At 31.0% G+C, this 17,748-nt stretch overlaps 3 protein-coding genes across 4 annotated transcripts; all 3 read right to left on the bottom strand.

The window, feature by feature from the left end:
- Positions 1-5,618: 5,618 nt before the first annotated feature.
- Positions 5,619-7,413, bottom strand: LOC17884002 (probable cysteine protease RDL5). Its single transcript, XM_006287933.2, has 4 exons — positions 6,872-7,413; positions 6,339-6,574; positions 6,117-6,257; positions 5,619-6,032 (listed from the first exon to the last, which is right to left on the bottom strand). The coding sequence occupies exons 1-4, from the start codon at positions 7,347-7,349 to the stop codon at positions 5,790-5,792; spliced, it is 1,098 nt and encodes a 365-aa protein (XP_006287995.1). The 5' UTR covers positions 7,350-7,413; the 3' UTR covers positions 5,619-5,789.
- Positions 7,414-9,203: 1,790 nt separating this feature from the next.
- Positions 9,204-10,971, bottom strand: LOC17883819 (probable cysteine protease RDL4). The gene is made up of 5 exons (XM_006289160.2): positions 10,512-10,971; positions 10,017-10,222; positions 9,789-9,818; positions 9,560-9,700; positions 9,204-9,480 (listed from the first exon to the last, which is right to left on the bottom strand). The coding sequence occupies exons 1-5, from the start codon at positions 10,969-10,971 to the stop codon at positions 9,238-9,240; spliced, it is 1,080 nt and encodes a 359-aa protein (XP_006289222.1). The 3' UTR covers positions 9,204-9,237.
- A 5,234-nt stretch (positions 10,972-16,205) lies between these two features.
- On the bottom strand, positions 16,206-17,259 carry LOC111830155 (pentatricopeptide repeat-containing protein At5g04810, chloroplastic-like). Of its 2 annotated transcripts, none has more exons than XM_023781563.1 (3): positions 17,148-17,259; positions 16,683-16,819; positions 16,206-16,413 (listed from the first exon to the last, which is right to left on the bottom strand). In XM_023781563.1, the coding sequence occupies exons 1-3, from the start codon at positions 17,163-17,165 to the stop codon at positions 16,344-16,346; spliced, it is 225 nt and encodes a 74-aa protein (XP_023637331.1). In that variant the 5' UTR covers positions 17,166-17,259; the 3' UTR covers positions 16,206-16,343. The 2 variants fall into 2 exon arrangements, 1 of the variants encoding a protein (XP_023637331.1); XR_002833523.1 differs by lacking the exon at positions 16,206-16,413 and adding an exon at positions 16,445-16,498.
- Positions 17,260-17,748: the final 489 nt, after the last annotated feature.

The following is a 17,748-nucleotide window of genomic DNA, read 5'->3' as shown; positions in this document are numbered from 1 at the left end:
CACTGTTAAGTACATCTTATATAACCATAAAACATAGTATATTGTCACAAATCGAATCAGTCACATTCAAAGTTCAAACATGTGTATGTGGTTCGCCCGTGACACCATGTAATCATACATAAGATTTCCAATTAATCATTGAGTCATGAGTGTTTTTAATTGGTACGTACGACAATCTCCGACAACGATACCAACTACTATCACCTCTTTTAGCCCATTCATGCTAAAAACTAAAAAGAGTGTAGTGGCAGATCCAATACACTTTTAGTTTTGATCTTCTTCCACTACTCTCACTTAATTCAATGGAGCTAATCAAATTCTCAAATGCTTTTAGTTCCCCACCACTATCTATCCATGCTTTATAACATGTGACTCACGTAACTTTCTTCCCCCTCTCAAGTTTTGTTTTGTTGTTTTTGTAAATATCCTACATTGAAATAAGAAAAGACTTTATCATTATCTTGATTTTGATCGTAGTAGCTCTATACTCTATTAACATTTTTGAGTATCAGATTTCGGAATTTTAAATACTAACAATAGTAATGTATATATATATATATATATATATATGTGGATCTTTTATTTATTCATTTTGAGATATTTTTCTCATAAATCTTGACAAATTAACCAGTTTATTGGTGGCTAAAAATCATTAATTATGGTTGTAATGAGGCAAAATAGACGAGTTTTATGGCATAGTATACTCATTGTGTAGACTTAATTACGGATATATATTTTTCATAGTTGATATATCTGTTTATTCCAAGTAGTTTGATATGTTTTGCTTTTCAGATTCGATTGTGATCCCAAAAAACTGAATAGGTCCTAGACATGCGACATTGTAGTACCAAATTAGGTTTTTAGGTCATTATCTTCTGTTCTCCGTCATTGTCTTTATCCATCTTCTTAATTGTTTTGCCTTACATTAAACTAAAGGTCGTCCCACCTAAATGTTATATACGAATTCACTTTTTCAAATTCTCATATATCCACTAAGACCAACATCTATACTATTAATTGGGAAGGACAACTTGAAGCCAAAAACCCCCAATTTTTTTTTTTAAAATTCATTAAATATATTCCAGTTGCCAAACAGAATTAATGACAGCAAAAAAAAAAAAAAACAAAACAAAAACAATCTATATTTATGGAAATCATAATAATCTTTTATCATAAAAAGTGGACAATTAAATTCAAAATTAAATATATGTAAAAATATCTATTTTGAATACAGATAAACATATCTAATATTAATTTATTATTTTAATATAATTTCGAAATTAATAATTTATATAGAATGAAATCCAATAAATCAAAATAATCATATATCTAAAAAAACAAGGATAACATTTTTTTAGAAAAGTAAAAAAAGATTAAAATAATATGTTATTTACAAAATTTATATTCAAAAACTTGAATCCATATATTAAATAATTGAAAGTTGGTTGTCCAGTTCTTATTTTCACAGAAAAAAATATTCATATTCAAAAAGCAATCTAGCAATTATAGCACAAAAGATATCTACAAAATTTATCATTAATTCAATTAGTTAATGATTTTTATTTGGTCAAACAGTTAGTTAATGATTATTCTAAACTTCTTTTTTCTTATTAATTTCACACAATCTTAAGAAAATAAATCTTCATCCATTGGCAATTTGCATATCATTACTATTATCAAATATGATATAATTGTTTTATCAAATTATAAACTACATTTTGAGATAATAACATATAGAATTTCTATTAATATTAAAACTAAATAACAAGTAGATGTATCACATTTCAATGATTTTAACGACTTATTACCAATTTTTAAATAATAAATGAATTATATTTTTATGGTTTAATCTAATTGAAAACAAATAAAATGTCAAATTGGTATGATATAAATGATTTTTAAATAAATAAATATCTACAAACATTATCTCACATATACGTACAATTTTAAACTATCCTTGAAAAATATGATATAGAAGTTTTGGATAAGCGGTTGAAATAAAAAAATTGGTAGTTATATTTAATTCTCAAAATCTCAAAATATTGAACAAAATTCAGCTTTGGGACGTATAAATCTCTACTTTTGGAAGATTATATGAAATTTTACATATATTAAAATTATATTTAGTTACATGTAAATGGTGTTATTTATTAAAAATAAATATAAATTTATAGGAATGGAAACGAGACGGGAACATATAATTCGAAAACAAAATAATTCGAAAACAAACATTATCTGAACTATTTCTCATAAAAAAAAACATGATTAGATATAATTGTTATGAGATACGGTCATAAAGTTAAATTCACTTTCAACTTTCAAATATAAAACTAGGAGTACGATACGGGGACATGTAAATTAAATTGCTAAATTTAATTTCCACTTTCCTATTTATTTCAAATATTTAGACATGAAATGACGGGTACAAGAAGATAACGTATACTTCGGATAACAAAACTACAATAAATCCATGTATTAAAAAATAGAAATACCTAAATCTTTAGAAAACAAAAAGGCTAAAACATGAATCTTTGAATTGAAGAAAGTAATGAGAAATAAAGATGAAACTAAAAGATCAATAAAATTAAAAATCGAACAAGGATTGTGTATGCTATGTTTACAGACAGTGCCTTGTGAATGAAAATTGTGGGAGCATGTGACTTAGATTGATAATTAGATTTTTATTAGTTTGATAAAACCAAATATTTAAAGGAGGAATACGGGTATCCAGTCTAAATCTTTTACCAAATTTCTTATAATAAACATTGGCAAATGATTATGTTTTAAAAAGAAACGATTATGGGACAGCAATTTTATGACAGATAGAAGACGGGACGGGACAGGGCGGGACGGGTCAGGACGAGACGGAAAGGGACATGACGGGTTTTCCATTCTAAACTATACATAAAACAATTCAAACTAAAGCCAAACCCAAATCCGATTTAACATCTCTAAGCAAACAGTAAGAAATATTTTGATTAGTTTAATAAATAAACACGTAATATCACTTATCATTTTCATTCATTTAAATAATTTTAAAATTGTATTATATAATACAATATCTATATTTTACAGCTGTATGTCTATATATAGTTTATCAAATAAACTCATATAACAAAATTTTACCAATTTAACATCTACTTAAAAAATCGTAATTTTGTAAAAATAATCCCGCACGTACGTGCGGGTCCATCACTAGTTATCAATGAGATCTTAGCTCATTCTTAGCTTAATATTTGATATTTTTTTATTTAATTTAAATGGTAAATGATGATTTATGTTAAGATCTGGATTTTAATTAAGATCTAAAATTGTGGCTAAGATACGAAATGTGTCAATGGACGATTGGTGGAAGGCTTTCTCTTCTTTTTTTTTGTTATGTGTTCTTATTCAACATTTATCTTTTAATTTCTTTCGATAATCCATTTTCTTGTTTCATGCTTTAATATTTTAATTTAAAAAATTAAAACATTGGAACTATTTAGGACCTTTTAATTTAATGTATTTTAGATTGTCTTAACTTTTTGTAAATGTTGTTCTTGTTATGCCAGTATCAACCTACCAATACCATCCAATAAAAGTTTTTTAAAAAAAGTTATAATCTAATTTGGTTTCTTAAGACTCTTAGAAGGTCTAATAAATATTTGAAAAAAAATTGTAAGATATGTTGTTTTTTACTCATTCTCAAATATACAAAAAGAACTATTAAAGGGTTAGTTTGTGTATGGAAGTACTTTTTGTCGATATGATGGCCACAAGAACTCGCTTTTGGGATCGAGCTATGCATAAAAAATTATAGAAGGATTTGGTCGAGCATATAAGGACAAAATTTTCTAGAAATCAAATTTAAAACTATTGTGCTTTATGTTATTTATCTTATAAACTGTATCTCATATATGTTTAAAATTATAAATTTGCAATAATTATAAAAGTTTCTAAATTACATATTTTAATTTTATTTAATTTTTTAAAAATTATTTTTTGGTAAGATCCCCAACTTAAGATCCTACCAATAAAGACATCTCAAAACTAAAAACAAAAATACAACTCTTAACATTTACTTTTTCAATTTTTATAATAAATTAATCATAAGATTAAAAATTAAGATCTCCTTGATAATGTCTAACTGTAATCTCAACTTTTTAGAATTCATCACATTAGAAAATCAAACTAAACTATTTGAGTCACAATTTTGATTTATTTTTATATATACTCGATCGAGTTGATATGTGGTAATTGGTAAACTCGTCAGTGTGAAACTTTTTCGCTCTATTATTGGGACACTCTATTATTAGTGTGTCATAACAATAGGGAACATATATCCAATAAATATCTTGTACATATGGATTTGGCGGAAGAAAAACAAAAATCTAAGAGATGAGGTATGAGTGGTTTGAGTGGTTTCAAAAGGTATATACGGATGTAATCATCTTTGTTCGGTTGGAAAAGATGGTAAAATTTTCGGTTTATAGTAACATGCATGGTTAAGGAATTGAAATTGTAAATTAATTGGTTTAACATTCTTTTCTTTTACGTACATTTGGTTGCAACATTGACGTAAGAGATTAGAACAAACAAGGACGTTTAGACCATCCTCGATGCAAAGGATTTTAGGAGGTTTTTCACCCTAAGATTTGCAAAGAGGGTATATTATATAAGGTATCCTCTTTGCAAATCTTAGGGTAAAAATCCCCTAAGATCCTTTGCATTGAGACCAAAAGTTTTAAGACATTTATTGTCACGATTATGTTTAAGCATTTCACTGCTCGACCAGCATGGATAATGCCCAATACAACCCCCTTTACAAACGAGAACAAAACATGCATGAATGAGAAGATAGATCTCCACCTTATAAAAACTTTCTAAGAATATATACAAAACGTGAATAAGTTGCTTCATTTTTGTTATATTTGTAAGATAGTCACGTACCATCTTTTTTTAGGCATAACATGGATGATACTCACACAAATAGCATCACAATTACGTCGAAATATCATCAAAATTATGATAGACGATGCCCACATCTTCAAAAAGATAAAAAATAATAAAATTTCTCTACAAAAACTTTTAAATAATCAGCTGAGATTAAATAACTCAAAGAAAGATACCATGGAAGTAATCCAAGAGGTATTATAATCGAGTGGCAGCTGATACGTATAAATTATTAAATATTGGTTGGATCTAAGGAGATATATGAGCTACGTACCCAAAATCTCTTAAATTTATTGAAAAATAAATAAAGAAATAACAACTTTAAAAGTATTCAGTAGAAGCCATCAAGATATTTCTAAGGTATCATCATATGCATGCAAAGGTTAGTAGAAATTAACTTTGATCAAAACTACACGTTTTAAGAATGTCTTGAACTATTGATCACAACAAATGCCAAAAAATATCTAACTTGTAATTTTTGACAGTAAAAGTTCAAATAACATTGCCAAATTAAACGATACTGTACTCTGTTAATACGATCTAAAATCGTTAGTATCAAAAAGCTAATTCCATTTAAACCTTAAAAAAATAAATCCAATTGTAACCTACTTCATTCTCTAGTTTCTTTGATGATCATGCACTATCATTTAATTTTTCTTGGCAAAATGGAAAATATTGATCAGCAGTGGACTCAAAGAAACATCCATTAATATTATACAAACTCCAAACATTGACCCCAATACAAATACGAAATATATGTAACAAAACCAAACCAGTCGACTACATTATTTTTTCCATCAAAGTCGATTATAAGTTGTTGGCTCACTCGATCTCTTGCATACACTTAGTTCATATTATTAAGCGATGAAGCTTTTAACGGTGGAAAACGTGTTCTTGAAAGGATATGAAGCTCGCATCGCGATTCCACATAAACCTCTTGGATTAGCAATGTTGCGAGCCATCTTAATGTAGCCAGCTTCTCCCCATGTGTTTCCCCTCGAGTTTTTCACGAGCCAGTACTCACGACCGTTCTCGGTTCCATATCCGACCACAACAACTCCATGGTTTAGATTTGTTCCGCAAGATCCATCAAACACTCCCTTTAGAGATAGAGAAAAAAAGTTCTTTTCAACTAATTAAAGAACATTTCTAAATGATTTGTTTTAAAAAGAATTATATTTTACCGATTCATAGAGCTGAAACTCTCGGCTGCTTGAATCAACAACGGCAGTCACAGGCTGGTGAGCAACAGCTTTCATTAGAGCAAATTCGTCGTTTGCAGGCAAATTCTCATATCCATCAATCATAACGTTCTTGTTGTTTTCCTAAACAAATATTTAGGTTTTTGATATGATTCTTACTTGTTATAAACGTTACTTATATATTATGATCCTAACTATACTTACCTTGAGGCGGCCATCACAGACTCCATTAACAGCTTTGTAAGGATATTCGTTGTCGGTACCAAGACCACCGTTGTTCATGATGAACTCATAGGCAGTCTCGACTTTGCCTCCTCCGCAACCATTGTTTTCTTTGTTACAGTTAATCAAATCTTGCTCAGACAAAGTGACCAACTCACCCGTTACAATCTTGTTTAAGCCTTCCACTGCTCCCACAGTAGAGAAAGCCCAACAACTCCCTTCACATCAAGACACAAACATGATTATCAAAAGGTATGCAATGATATTGCTTACTACTATAGATAATGTCGATTCATGGTTTCAATTAACAATATACTAGTTCTAGAAAGTTAATTAAAGTTATATTATTCTTAAACTAACGTTTTTTTTAATAAGCAAAGGTGTTTAATTATAAGTTTTAGATTTTTAACGGATTTCCAAATTTTTAATAGTTCGACTATTTGAAATAAAATATATAATATGTTAATAACAGTTAGACCAATTAAATGGATATGATTTAAAACCAATATACTTACTGCAATATCCTTGATCTTTGACTTCAGTCACTGCACCTTCGTTTCTCCAGTCAACGGACTTAGGAAGCACATCACCAGCACTAGTCTTGTACCGGTCGCTGCTAGTCATGAAGGCATGGTTCCTAGTAGGTCTTGCATCAGCACCATGGCAAATTTGTGCGTACTCATGGAGCGATAAATCCGCAAACCGGTTCAAACCTAGCCGGTAGCTGAGATTCTTAGCGTTCCGGTTAGTGATAAAACGGAGGTTGTCCTCAAAAATTGTTAAACGTCGTTCCTTCTCAGCAACGGACTCGTACACTTTCCCATGTTTGATCATCCATGACTCGAACATCATGGTCGCCTCAGCGTCGAAAACACCGGCTGTCACGTGGTGGCTATCGTCATAGGCAAGGACGGACATGTCCATGGCCGTGGCACAAGAAGCCATGACCGTTGCTAGTAAGAGGATCAGCATGGCTGATTTAGCACAACCCATACTTTTATTTGTGTTTCTAAAAGTTATTAAAGAAGAGGAGAAGATTTGTGCTGTATACTTTTGGCTAAGACATGATAGTATTTATAGAACTCAGTGCTTAGATAATGTAACAATTTTTTATTAGAAAAGTTTACATATTATATCTTGGTTATTGGATTGGAGTGAACAAGTAGTGTATATTTATAACGTGTCCGTCCATTGGAGTGAACAAGTGGGCAAACCTACTGTTGTAATTTTGGGTGAGAGTGTCTTAATTCTCAAATAATTTTTTTACATAAGATTATTAAATAAGAAACTTCTATAATATTTGTTGTATCTTTTTGGTCATTTCACATATTTTTCAATTAGGTATATAAATTAATATGCCGAAAGTTTGCTTTGGTACCTTGAATGGGAGTAAAAAATAAGGTCAGGTCATTCTTGAGAACCGAAGACGTTGCATATGTTTTAGAAGGTGTCTTCCGAGAATGTTACCCCAATTTGCTCGATTGAGTGCACTTGATCCGGAAAGTATTCTACCCATGGGTAGTGTAGTAAATAAAGTTTTTTTGGTTATCATTTAAATCGTGTAAAAAAAACTGAACAATGTTTTTTTTATTTTTTTTTATATAAATCCTATTGGCTGATCGGATTAACATATTTACAGCAAAAAACGTAAAATCTATTTATTATATTCAAAAATAATTGCAAGACAATAATTTACATATGCTTTTGTATAGTAATTTTGAGTGATTCTATATAGTACAAAATATTTTTCGTGGATTTTATTCTGAAATTACTACAACTAAAACATACTTAGTTATGAAGTTATGATAAGTTACAAAAAAAAAAAAAAGAACAATTTAGTAATATAGATAATCAAATCAATATAATTATGTAAGTTTTATACATGCACCATTATTTTCAAAAATTGGTATTACAAATACGCTTGATCACTTTCATCTCTTTCAATCTCCTTACTTAGAATCATTCATCAATCTCGCATCTCGCATCTCGCATCTCGCATCTCGCAAGTACAGTATTTGTTTTTTTTTTTTTTTTGGCAAAAATGAATGTTATATATTAAGCATTTTTTTTTTTTGGTATTTATCACTAGAACAAAATATCATTTATCACTAGAACAAAATATTCATACATATATATAATTATACAAACTCCATACAAGTCCAAAGTATATTACAGAACCAATTTAAACCCAGGATTAATTGGGTTTTTAGTACATTTTTGAAACATAATTGTAGAAGTAGTACATTTACTATTCATTATTAGCAAACTAATACATTTTTACTATTTGGACACTATTTAGACACTATTAAAAACCCCCTTAAATCTAATAACTAAAAATATTCATCAAAATATATTTGTTTTCTATAAAATTTCAGTTACATAAAAATTTATATTTTTTCTCTATAATTTGATATGCATTTTTTAAAATATAATTTCAAATATTTTTCAAACAAATTTAGATACGTCCAGCTATCCTTATGTACAGTTGTGTGTCGATGTACGGAAAATCATCCGTACAGCGGTCTATATATACGTATAATTGTATGTGTATATATATTTTCTTGTCTATATATGTATATTTCTTTATGTGTAAATATGTTTATATGTAGTTGTTTCTCTTTGTACAAATATTTGATGTACAATAATATGTTACTGTACAGTTGTCTGTCTGTACAGATATCTGAAATAGTAAAATTGTACTATTTTGCTAATTATGAATAGTAAATGTACTATCTTTATAATTATGTTTCAAAAACGTACTAGTTTGCCAACACACCCTTAAACCCATCGACTACATTATTTTTCATTCAAAATCGATTAGCTTTTGTTGGCTCAGTGGATCCCTTGCATAAACATACATATATGTAGTTCATTTTATTAATTAGGCGATGGAGCTTTTATCAGCAGAAAACGAGTTATTGAGAGGATATGAAGCTCGCATCGCAATGCCACATAAGCCTCTTGGATTAGCAATGTTGCGAGCCATCTTCATGTAGCCAGCTTCTCCCCATGTATTGCCCCTTGAATTTTTCACGAGCCAGTAGTCACGACCGTTCTCGGTTCCATACCCGACCACAACAACACCATGGTTTAGTTTTGTTCCACAAGTTCCATCAAACACTCCCTTTTGAGATAGAGAAAAATTGTTTTTTTTCAACTAAAGAACATTTCTAAATAATGTTTTTTAAAAACTTATTTTTTACCGATTCATAGAGCTGAAACTCTCGGTTGCTGGAGTCGATAACGGCAGCCACAGGCTGGTGAGCAACTGCTTTCATTAGAGCAAATTCTTCGTTCGCAGGCAAATTCTCATATCCATCAATCATAATATTCTTGTTGTTTTCCTATAAAAATATTTTTTAAAATAAGTTGTTTTTTTAATAAGTTCAATCTTTCTTTTAATGTTTTTATAGACAGTATTTGTAGACTGACCTTGAGGCGACCATCGCATACTCCATTACACTAGTAAAAAAAATATATATAGCCACTTGACAATAAATCTTTAAAAAATATATATAGCCACTTGAAAATTCGTGGCTATAAGGTGATTTTTTTAAAAACAGCCACGAATATTTTAAGCTACGACGCTATAGCCACGAATTTTAAGGCACAGCCACGAATAGCCAAGTGGCTATAGAGATTTTTTTTACTAGTGTTAACAGCTTTGTAAGGATAATCCTTGTCGGTACCAAGACCACCGTTGTTCATGATAAACTCATAGACCGTCTCGATCTTGCCTCCTCCACAACCATTGTTTTCTTTGTTACAATTGATCAAATCTTGCTCAGACAAAGTGATCAACTCACCCGTCACAATCTTGTTTAAACCTTCCACTGCTCCCACAGTAGAGAAAGCCCAACAACTCCCTTCACATCAGAACAAAAATATGCATGAGTTATGAATGATATTGATTACTAATTACTATACGTAGTGTTGGTTCATGGTCTCAACCAATAATAGACAAAAGTAATACATAAAGTTACATACTATTTCTAGAAAGTGATTGCAATTAAAAATTATTCTTTGACTAAAGTTTTCTTTTAAATAGAAAAGGTGTTTTGAGTTTTACTTTTAACTGAAATCCCAATTTATTTTACCCTAAATAAAAAGTAAAAAAAATTAGTTAGACCAAACATTTTAAATCACTAGACTTACTACAATGGCCTTGATCTTTCACTTCAGTCACGGCGCCTTCTCTTCTCCAGTCAACAGACTTAGGAAGCACATCACCAGCACTAGTCTTGTATCTATCGCTGCTCTTCATGAAGACGTGGTTACTACGAGGTCTTGGATCAGCCCCGTGGCAAACTTCTTCGTACTCATGGTGAGATAAATCCGCAAACCGGGTCAAACCGAGCCGATAACTAAGATTCTCAGCGTTCCGGTTATTGATAAAACGGAGGTTGTCCACGAAAATAACCAAACGACGCTCCTTCTCGGCTACGGACTCGTACACTTTCCCATGTTTGACCATCCATGACTCAAAGATTAAAGATGCTTCAGCTTTGTGGTAGTTGTTGTCGTAAGAAACCACGGACATGTCCATGGCCGAGGCACAAGATGCAATGACCATTGCTACAAAGAGGATCAGCATGGTTGTTTTGACACTAGCCATTTTGTTTTGGTTTAAGAGTAACTAAACTTAGATTTTTGTTTGTTTCTTATAGTTATAAAAGAAGAGAAATGGGTTTTGTGTTGTGATATATGTTGTGACTGCTAACATATGACAGCATTTATATAGTACGTGCTCAGGGTACAGATAGACAACACATGTCCATTGTAGTGAACAATTGCATGCATGCAGACCTACCGTTGCAAGTGTAGCTTGGTGCGACTGTCCTTGTCAATCTTTTACCAAAAGATATTTTCAAAATGAGAGAAGTTTTAAAATTTTGTTTTGTTTTAACTTTTTAATCTTATAGAATTCACGATTTGGGGATTAGGTGTAGGAAAAAAAAGAAGACTTCGACATGGTGAACACGTTTAAATTTGTGATTTGTGAAGGTCAACAAACCTATATTACGAAAATATCATCGTTTTTTATGTTAATGGAAACATATCTATATTACCAAAAAGTGAAAAATGAACGTACGAAAAATGAATGTTGTATATGAACAAAAATTATCTAAAGGTATTCGAAACTTGTATATATCTCTGAAATATGTTACATGAATCGAAGAACTTGTAAAGTTTTCCAAGAAAATAGACTCTCACAAGTTTTGGTTATTAAAAATATTTTCAGTAATACATAACGCTGATGATATATGTTCCAATTGTTTGTGACATTACCTATTTGTCAAAACGATAAACACGACACGTATATCTTTAAGCACCCAATACCTAAACTCATTTGACAGTATTATCATGGAAAAAGAGGTTAGTTTGTATAGTTTTGCTTCATTGTATCAATTTATACAACACTATTGGATAGTGATGAATAGGAAGGACAATAATTTTTGCTATATTACAAATCTGATAATATGCAAGATAAACACACACACATCGGTATATGAGTTCTCGACAATAATTTTTTGGTTTTGAGCTACTGGTGAGAGATCTAGTTAATAATACCTCAAGCCCTTTTGAAGGTGCTCGATTATCTAAAGTTATTATAATATTTACATTATTTTGTAAAATATTTTATCTATAATTATACTTTTTACTATTTAAACCGGTTTTAAAACTTGTTTTTATATATTAGCACTGTTTAATCTATATTTGTTCAGTTTGATCCGCTTATTTATATGACACTCTTGATCCCTTTGATATGTTTCTCTTGATGCATTAAGTTTGTTCTTTTCGAAGCTAAATTATTAGTGGTTCAAAAACATTTCATCCATAATCGTTGGTCGTACTCTGCAGTAGCGGAGTTAGAAAATCAGTTTAGGAAGGTCAAAATATTTATAATAGAGTTAACTGTGTTATAAAAAAAAGTTAGAGGATCAAATGTGTTATTGTATAAAGGTCAATTTAATTATTTTTTTCGTAAAAATTCATTTAAATTTAAAATTTTCACCAGGATCAATTGACCGACATACTCTTGCTCTACCTCCGCCACTCCTCGATCGTCACTGCACTGCTAATGTTTAGGTTTTGAACGTTTTTCATGCTTATAACATCATGTTTCGATCTCTCCAAATATATTCATAATAATGATGTCAGTGTACGATGACATTATTAAAGCAATTTTGGTTTTCAACGTTTTTCACGCTTATAACATCATGTTTATGAAGTGGCCTTTATCTGATATGTAACGTCAATCTATATTCTTTTTTAGATTTTGTTGTTGAATGATTTTGCTTTTTAATTATAATTATATCAAACAAATTTGATTTTTACCACCAACTCTTAATAATTGTTTCTACTACTCATATTTATTTTTAGATACGAGAATGAAATCATATTTCATATATACATATAAAAAATATTACTATGAGATTATTTTAATAAATTTGTAATTCTCTTTCTGTAAAATGTAATATGATAACTAAAAAACAGAGCAAAATCGCCCACAATTATAAAACCCTAGTTCACTATTTAAGTAAGAGTCTCCCAAACACGACGGTTTTGATCGAAACCTAGTGACTAGTGAGTATAGTCTTAACCACATCAATTATTATTCATGTACATGCATCCTCATCCACAGTTCATCACCACCAACATGCATAATATACACGAATGAACCACAATTCAATGCATATGCACATAGACTATATTCAAATCATCAGGGAAAGATTCAAATCAATTACCTAAACAAAACCCCACACATTTCTATGAATAAACCAGAGAGAAACCTCTTACACAACATTAGAAAACTTTCAAAGAACAAAAAATCAAAAATATGAAGTCTTTATAAGTTTGGCCAACCAGATGATAAAATTATATAGTATGGTCCACTACGGACTCTATTATTAATCGCCACTGCCTGGTTGAGGTAGATATGGTACAATCAATCACGAGAGCTTTGAGATATCTCTGCATGTATATAAATGATAAATCTGAAGTGGGACATCATGTTACGTTCGTCGGCACCAACTCTTATTTGTATTCTACTTAACAATGATACCCAAAACAAAATACTCTTATCACTCAATTGTGAGGGGGACGTAGCAAGTATAAAACTACTGTGTGTATATATATAAGTTATTATGGTGGCGCAAATTATAATTATGCTTTCAATATTTGTTATAAATAAAAATACGATTTTGGCATATTAATTAACATTTTGATTACATATACGCTGATTTTAATCGCCATAGAAGTGTATGGACACTTTCTCTAGCTAGTTGATTCATATATATGGGACTCTAAGAATGAAGGAGATCATACATTTCTTGCTTCTATCATAATAAGTCACAAACGATAACACAAAAAAGTATTGTGTAAGCTTCACACTTCTATTCTAGGATTATACTCTAGTACTTCTCAAATTAGCTAATCCTAAATCAAGAACTAGAGTCTACATGCGTCAAGTCTCAAGTGCACTCGGTACTCATCCTTATACCAGTTTTTATAGATCAAGTTCTAGGAATCAAGATTGTTGTTATTCTTCTCTCATTCTCGACGATGGGCCAAAACAGCTAAGCGTTTGTTGTGTAGGCTACAAGACCCAACGAGTGGTTTACTTTGTGGCTAATGTTAGCTAGTCATGGACTTGTATATACAAATTCAGCATAACCCATTAACAAGAAACAGCCCATTAACTTGGAAATCTCTAAATATGTGAGAGTATATTATATTACAATGGGTGCATAGTTTCACTATTCAGTCAACTTAGGTGTGCGTGAGAGAGAGACAGTGATCGAGGTCCCAATCAAAAAAACTTTAGTAGAAAACAGCTTTTCTCATAATCTTTTGATATTTTCATCAAAGTCTAATAGAAGAATATGTTCCTATATTAGAGGAAGAAGACTATTTCTTTCCTCAATTAAGATAATAACATGAGAAAAGTAAAACCAAAAATCGAACATAATTTTAAGAAAAAAATGGTTTCTTTCATAAAAAAAAAATCCGAGAAGTAAAATTCATGATAAACAAAATATATTCGATTAGTAAAATCGAAAATATAAGCGATTCAGCGAATACGAGTTTCATTTTCGTTATACAGAATAATTTATCAAAAACTGATTCTAGTTTCTAAAATTATGTATGGATCTAAAAATCTAGAACTGTCAGATTTACCAAAGTAAACAAAAAAATTACTGTAAATGACAAATACAAATCTATCACTATCAAACATTCAAAATTACAATGCTTCGTCCTTATTGTATTAAAAGCTTAGATATTGTGAAAATTTATAGGGTAAAGTGCGAGATTATCACGTGAATACTGGTTAAGTACTGAAATGGAGGGGGTAGTTTCAAAACGAAAAAAGGCAAGTTTGTCCTTTGGTTAGAGTTACAGGAAAAACATAATTACCAAACATGCTATTAAAAAGAAATGCCACGTTGGAGAGAGAAGGCGTTTATCTGCACAGTTTAGGGGGAAAAAACTCCCGCCAAGTGATAAGTCTACGAAGTAGTTATGGTAGAGTTGAAGTTATTTCTTAGACTTGTGGGGAAGAGTGAAACACATTTGGTATAGTTGTTTCGTAGAGTCATATATAGTGGTGGGAGAGTAAGTAGATAGATAGACTTAGTCGGTACAATTAGCATACATGGTGGGAGAGTTATAGTTAAGCAACAAAGTAAGATGAAACTTAGAGTTGGTCCATAGAGTAACTGTAATGGTGGTAGATTTTGGAGGAAACTTTCTTAGAGTTATGGAATCTGGTAGAGTAGTTATGTAGAGTTAGTCGAAGACAGGAAGAGTTAAGTTGTAAATATAGATATCAGATAGAGTTTAGGACAGTGACGGTAGAGATTTGATGTCGAAAAGAGGTTTTGTGAGGGCAATCCTTTGACGGGAGAGTTGTTGTAGTGATGGGAGAGTTATAAATTAAAAATAGAGTTTTCATCTAGTTACGACAGAGTTAATATGACTAGACTAGCATAAGTTTGTTAGAGTTATACTTGTGTGAGAGAGTTACTGGTGTAAAGTAACTCTATCATAAGTAACTCTATCGCAACGTTGATAGATTTGCGTGGTAGAGTTATACGTATCTAGGGTTTTGTTAGGGCGAATCATAACTCAAAATGTCGTTTTTACCCTTACAAATATTTTATATTACGTCTACAACCTAATAGGTGATGACAGACTTACAATGTTACTATTAACTCTAATATAGTTGTGATAGAGTTATGGCGTTGCTTTATGGCCAAGTAACTACACAACCCATCATGAATATGTGCTAAGTATAAATTTTGAAAAATAAAGTGGCCATGAAAAATAAAATCCCCTTCCAAACAAGCTTAGAGGTTACTATATGACACATTTATGCATTTGACTATCTTTTTAATAAAATTAACTCTTTAATTTTGTATCGCCAATGATCATAAAAACCCCATCATAGAATGGCTAGTTTTATTTGAATGAGTAGATAAATACCACTTGCTACTGTTAAATTTGTCTCTAATTCAGATCAAGTGACCTAATTACAAGAACAACTTTTAGTAAGTATATATAGATCATGGTTTTCTACAAAATCATGATTGTAAGTTTTTGATAACTTTCATATATTAATTGGAGCCAATATAACTTACGCTGTGTTGAATTATTCTTGGATATAGATTTGAGACTGCGATCATATTGGGCATGCGGTTCTCTAATATTTTATATTTCATTACGACAATACACATACACATCTGCCATACAGATAAGGAAAGTTGTTTAGGACCTACCTGTTTAAATTCAAATAAAACTACGCAGAAACCATGTAAGAGGCTATATGACACATTCAAGAATTTGAAGTAAGAATAAAAAATAGATTGATTTATTCAACTTATAAGACACAAACATTTTCTTATTATACAATCAAAACTAGGATCCCTACTATTGTGTTAACTCTCTCTATTAACAATGTTCTGCATCATCTATGGTTGTATGAATCTAGTCAAAGTCATCATCTCCATCGCAGCAACATCCCATCAACTTGACGAGTCTCTTATGCTTTAGTTCCCTGAAGAAGAGTAGAGATCCGATGCAAACGCCTAAGAGAATGTTTTTGACATTTAAAGCAACAAATAACTCCATCTTTTGTGAGCCTGAAATACATTTAAAGCAACAAAAAGTAAATTACATTTACAGCAACAATATACCAATCTTTTTATTTTGGAAATGAAACAAGACAACGTGTCTATTCGTTGTCAACTTCATTCAAGCAAAGACTTATACATGACATGTTTGACTAATCAGAATCGGAACACATTTTAAAACAAAAGGAGATACCTTGTGTTAGTTGTGTATGTACGTGATGTTGGTGTGATACGCCGAGCGCACATACTCTCAAAAGTCTCACGTGCACGATGCACATCACCTTTTCTTCCATAGTATTTCACCATCAAACTGAACTCTTTTCTAGAAGGCTTCCCATAAAACAGAAGCATTGAATAAGCAAGACATTTTAAACCTTTTAGCATATTCTCTTTTACACAACAAATAATCGATTAACATAAAACCAGTATAGCTAAATTTAGATTTAACAAATAGACAATACATATTACAAGTCCCAGCTCCTTCGAAAGTTCAGAATATATAGGTAAAAGAGTTTCTCTGAATTGATTTCAGCACTCAAATTCTTGCTCAAAGTGAATTAATACGATGGTAAAACTCAAACAATATGAATTTCAATAGAAGGCGGCATTCATAATTTAATAGAAGGAGCAAAAGCAAACTATTTAATATAACTCTCACCTTAAGAAGATCATTCATCGTGAAGAAAACAAGAGACTAAGTTTTGGTTTCGATTTACACCAATAACTAAAAAGAACCACGCCTTGGGATGGTGAGAAGGTGAGAAGGCGAGAAGGAGATGTGTGATTTTTTGCTTCTAAGAGAAGAAGGCAGTTGGAACTGAGTGAAGGTAAAATAAGTGATGCAAGATTGGAATCACTCCAAACTTTATATCACTTGATGATCAAGAGATTCCAAGCTTAGCTTGCGGAAGGTGGAATTCACGAGCTGGCCAGAAGCACTCTCTCGTGAATCAGTGGGTGGTTCAGGGGATAGTTCAGATGATTGACTCGCTCAATCAGTGGGATAATCGACTCACTCGATCAATGGACGAATGAAGGTTGTTGAATCACTCAACAAAATTAATCCGCAGATTCCAATAGACTTAAGAGACTCGCTCACTTAAGACTAATGAAGAACAATGACAAAGACTCAAACTTTGACAAGAATAAAACTTTCTTTTACTTTAAATTGATCAAGGGTGCTTTACAATGATTCTAATGATCAGCTTATATAGGGCTGAGTACAATATTCTAAAAGCTAAATAAAGAAATAAGATATG

Source organism: Capsella rubella, unplaced genomic scaffold (assembly GCF_000375325.1).
Source record: "Capsella rubella cultivar Monte Gargano unplaced genomic scaffold, Caprub1_0 scaffold_6, whole genome shotgun sequence".
Lineage (NCBI taxonomy): Eukaryota > Viridiplantae > Streptophyta > Magnoliopsida > Brassicales > Brassicaceae > Capsella > Capsella rubella.
Note: the sequence above shows the minus strand (reverse complement) of the source record. Positions and strands in the feature narration are given on the sequence as shown.

What these genes read in the sequence shown, in the direction of transcription:
- LOC17884002 (XM_006287933.2), bottom strand. Translation starts at nt 7,349, where the DNA reads ATGGGTTGTGCTAAATCAGCCATGCTGATCCTCTTACTAGCAACGGTC. An exon ending in CAAAGATCAAGGATATTGCA is followed by an intron (nt 6,575 to 6,871) that starts GTAAGTATATTG and finishes CTTGATGTGAAG; the next exon opens with GGAGTTGTTGGGCTTTCTCT. An exon ending in TCTGTGATGGCCGCCTCAAG is followed by an intron (nt 6,258 to 6,338) that starts GTAAGTATAGTT and finishes ATATTTGTTTAG; the next exon opens with GAAAACAACAAGAACGTTAT.
- LOC17883819 (XM_006289160.2), bottom strand. Translation starts at nt 10,971, where the DNA reads ATGGCTAGTGTCAAAACAACCATGCTGATCCTCTTTGTAGCAATGGTC. An exon ending in GAAAGATCAAGGCCATTGTA is followed by an intron (nt 10,223 to 10,511) that starts GTAAGTCTAGTG and finishes TCTGATGTGAAG; the next exon opens with GGAGTTGTTGGGCTTTCTCT. An exon ending in AGTTTCAGCTCTATGAATCG is followed by an intron (nt 9,481 to 9,559) that starts GTAAAAAATAAG and finishes CTATCTCAAAAG; the next exon opens with GGAGTGTTTGATGGAACTTG.
- LOC111830155 (XM_023781563.1), bottom strand. An exon ending in ACATACACAACTAACACAAG is followed by an intron (nt 16,414 to 16,682) that starts GTATCTCCTTTT and finishes ACTCTTCTTCAG; the next exon opens with GGAACTAAAGCATAAGAGAC.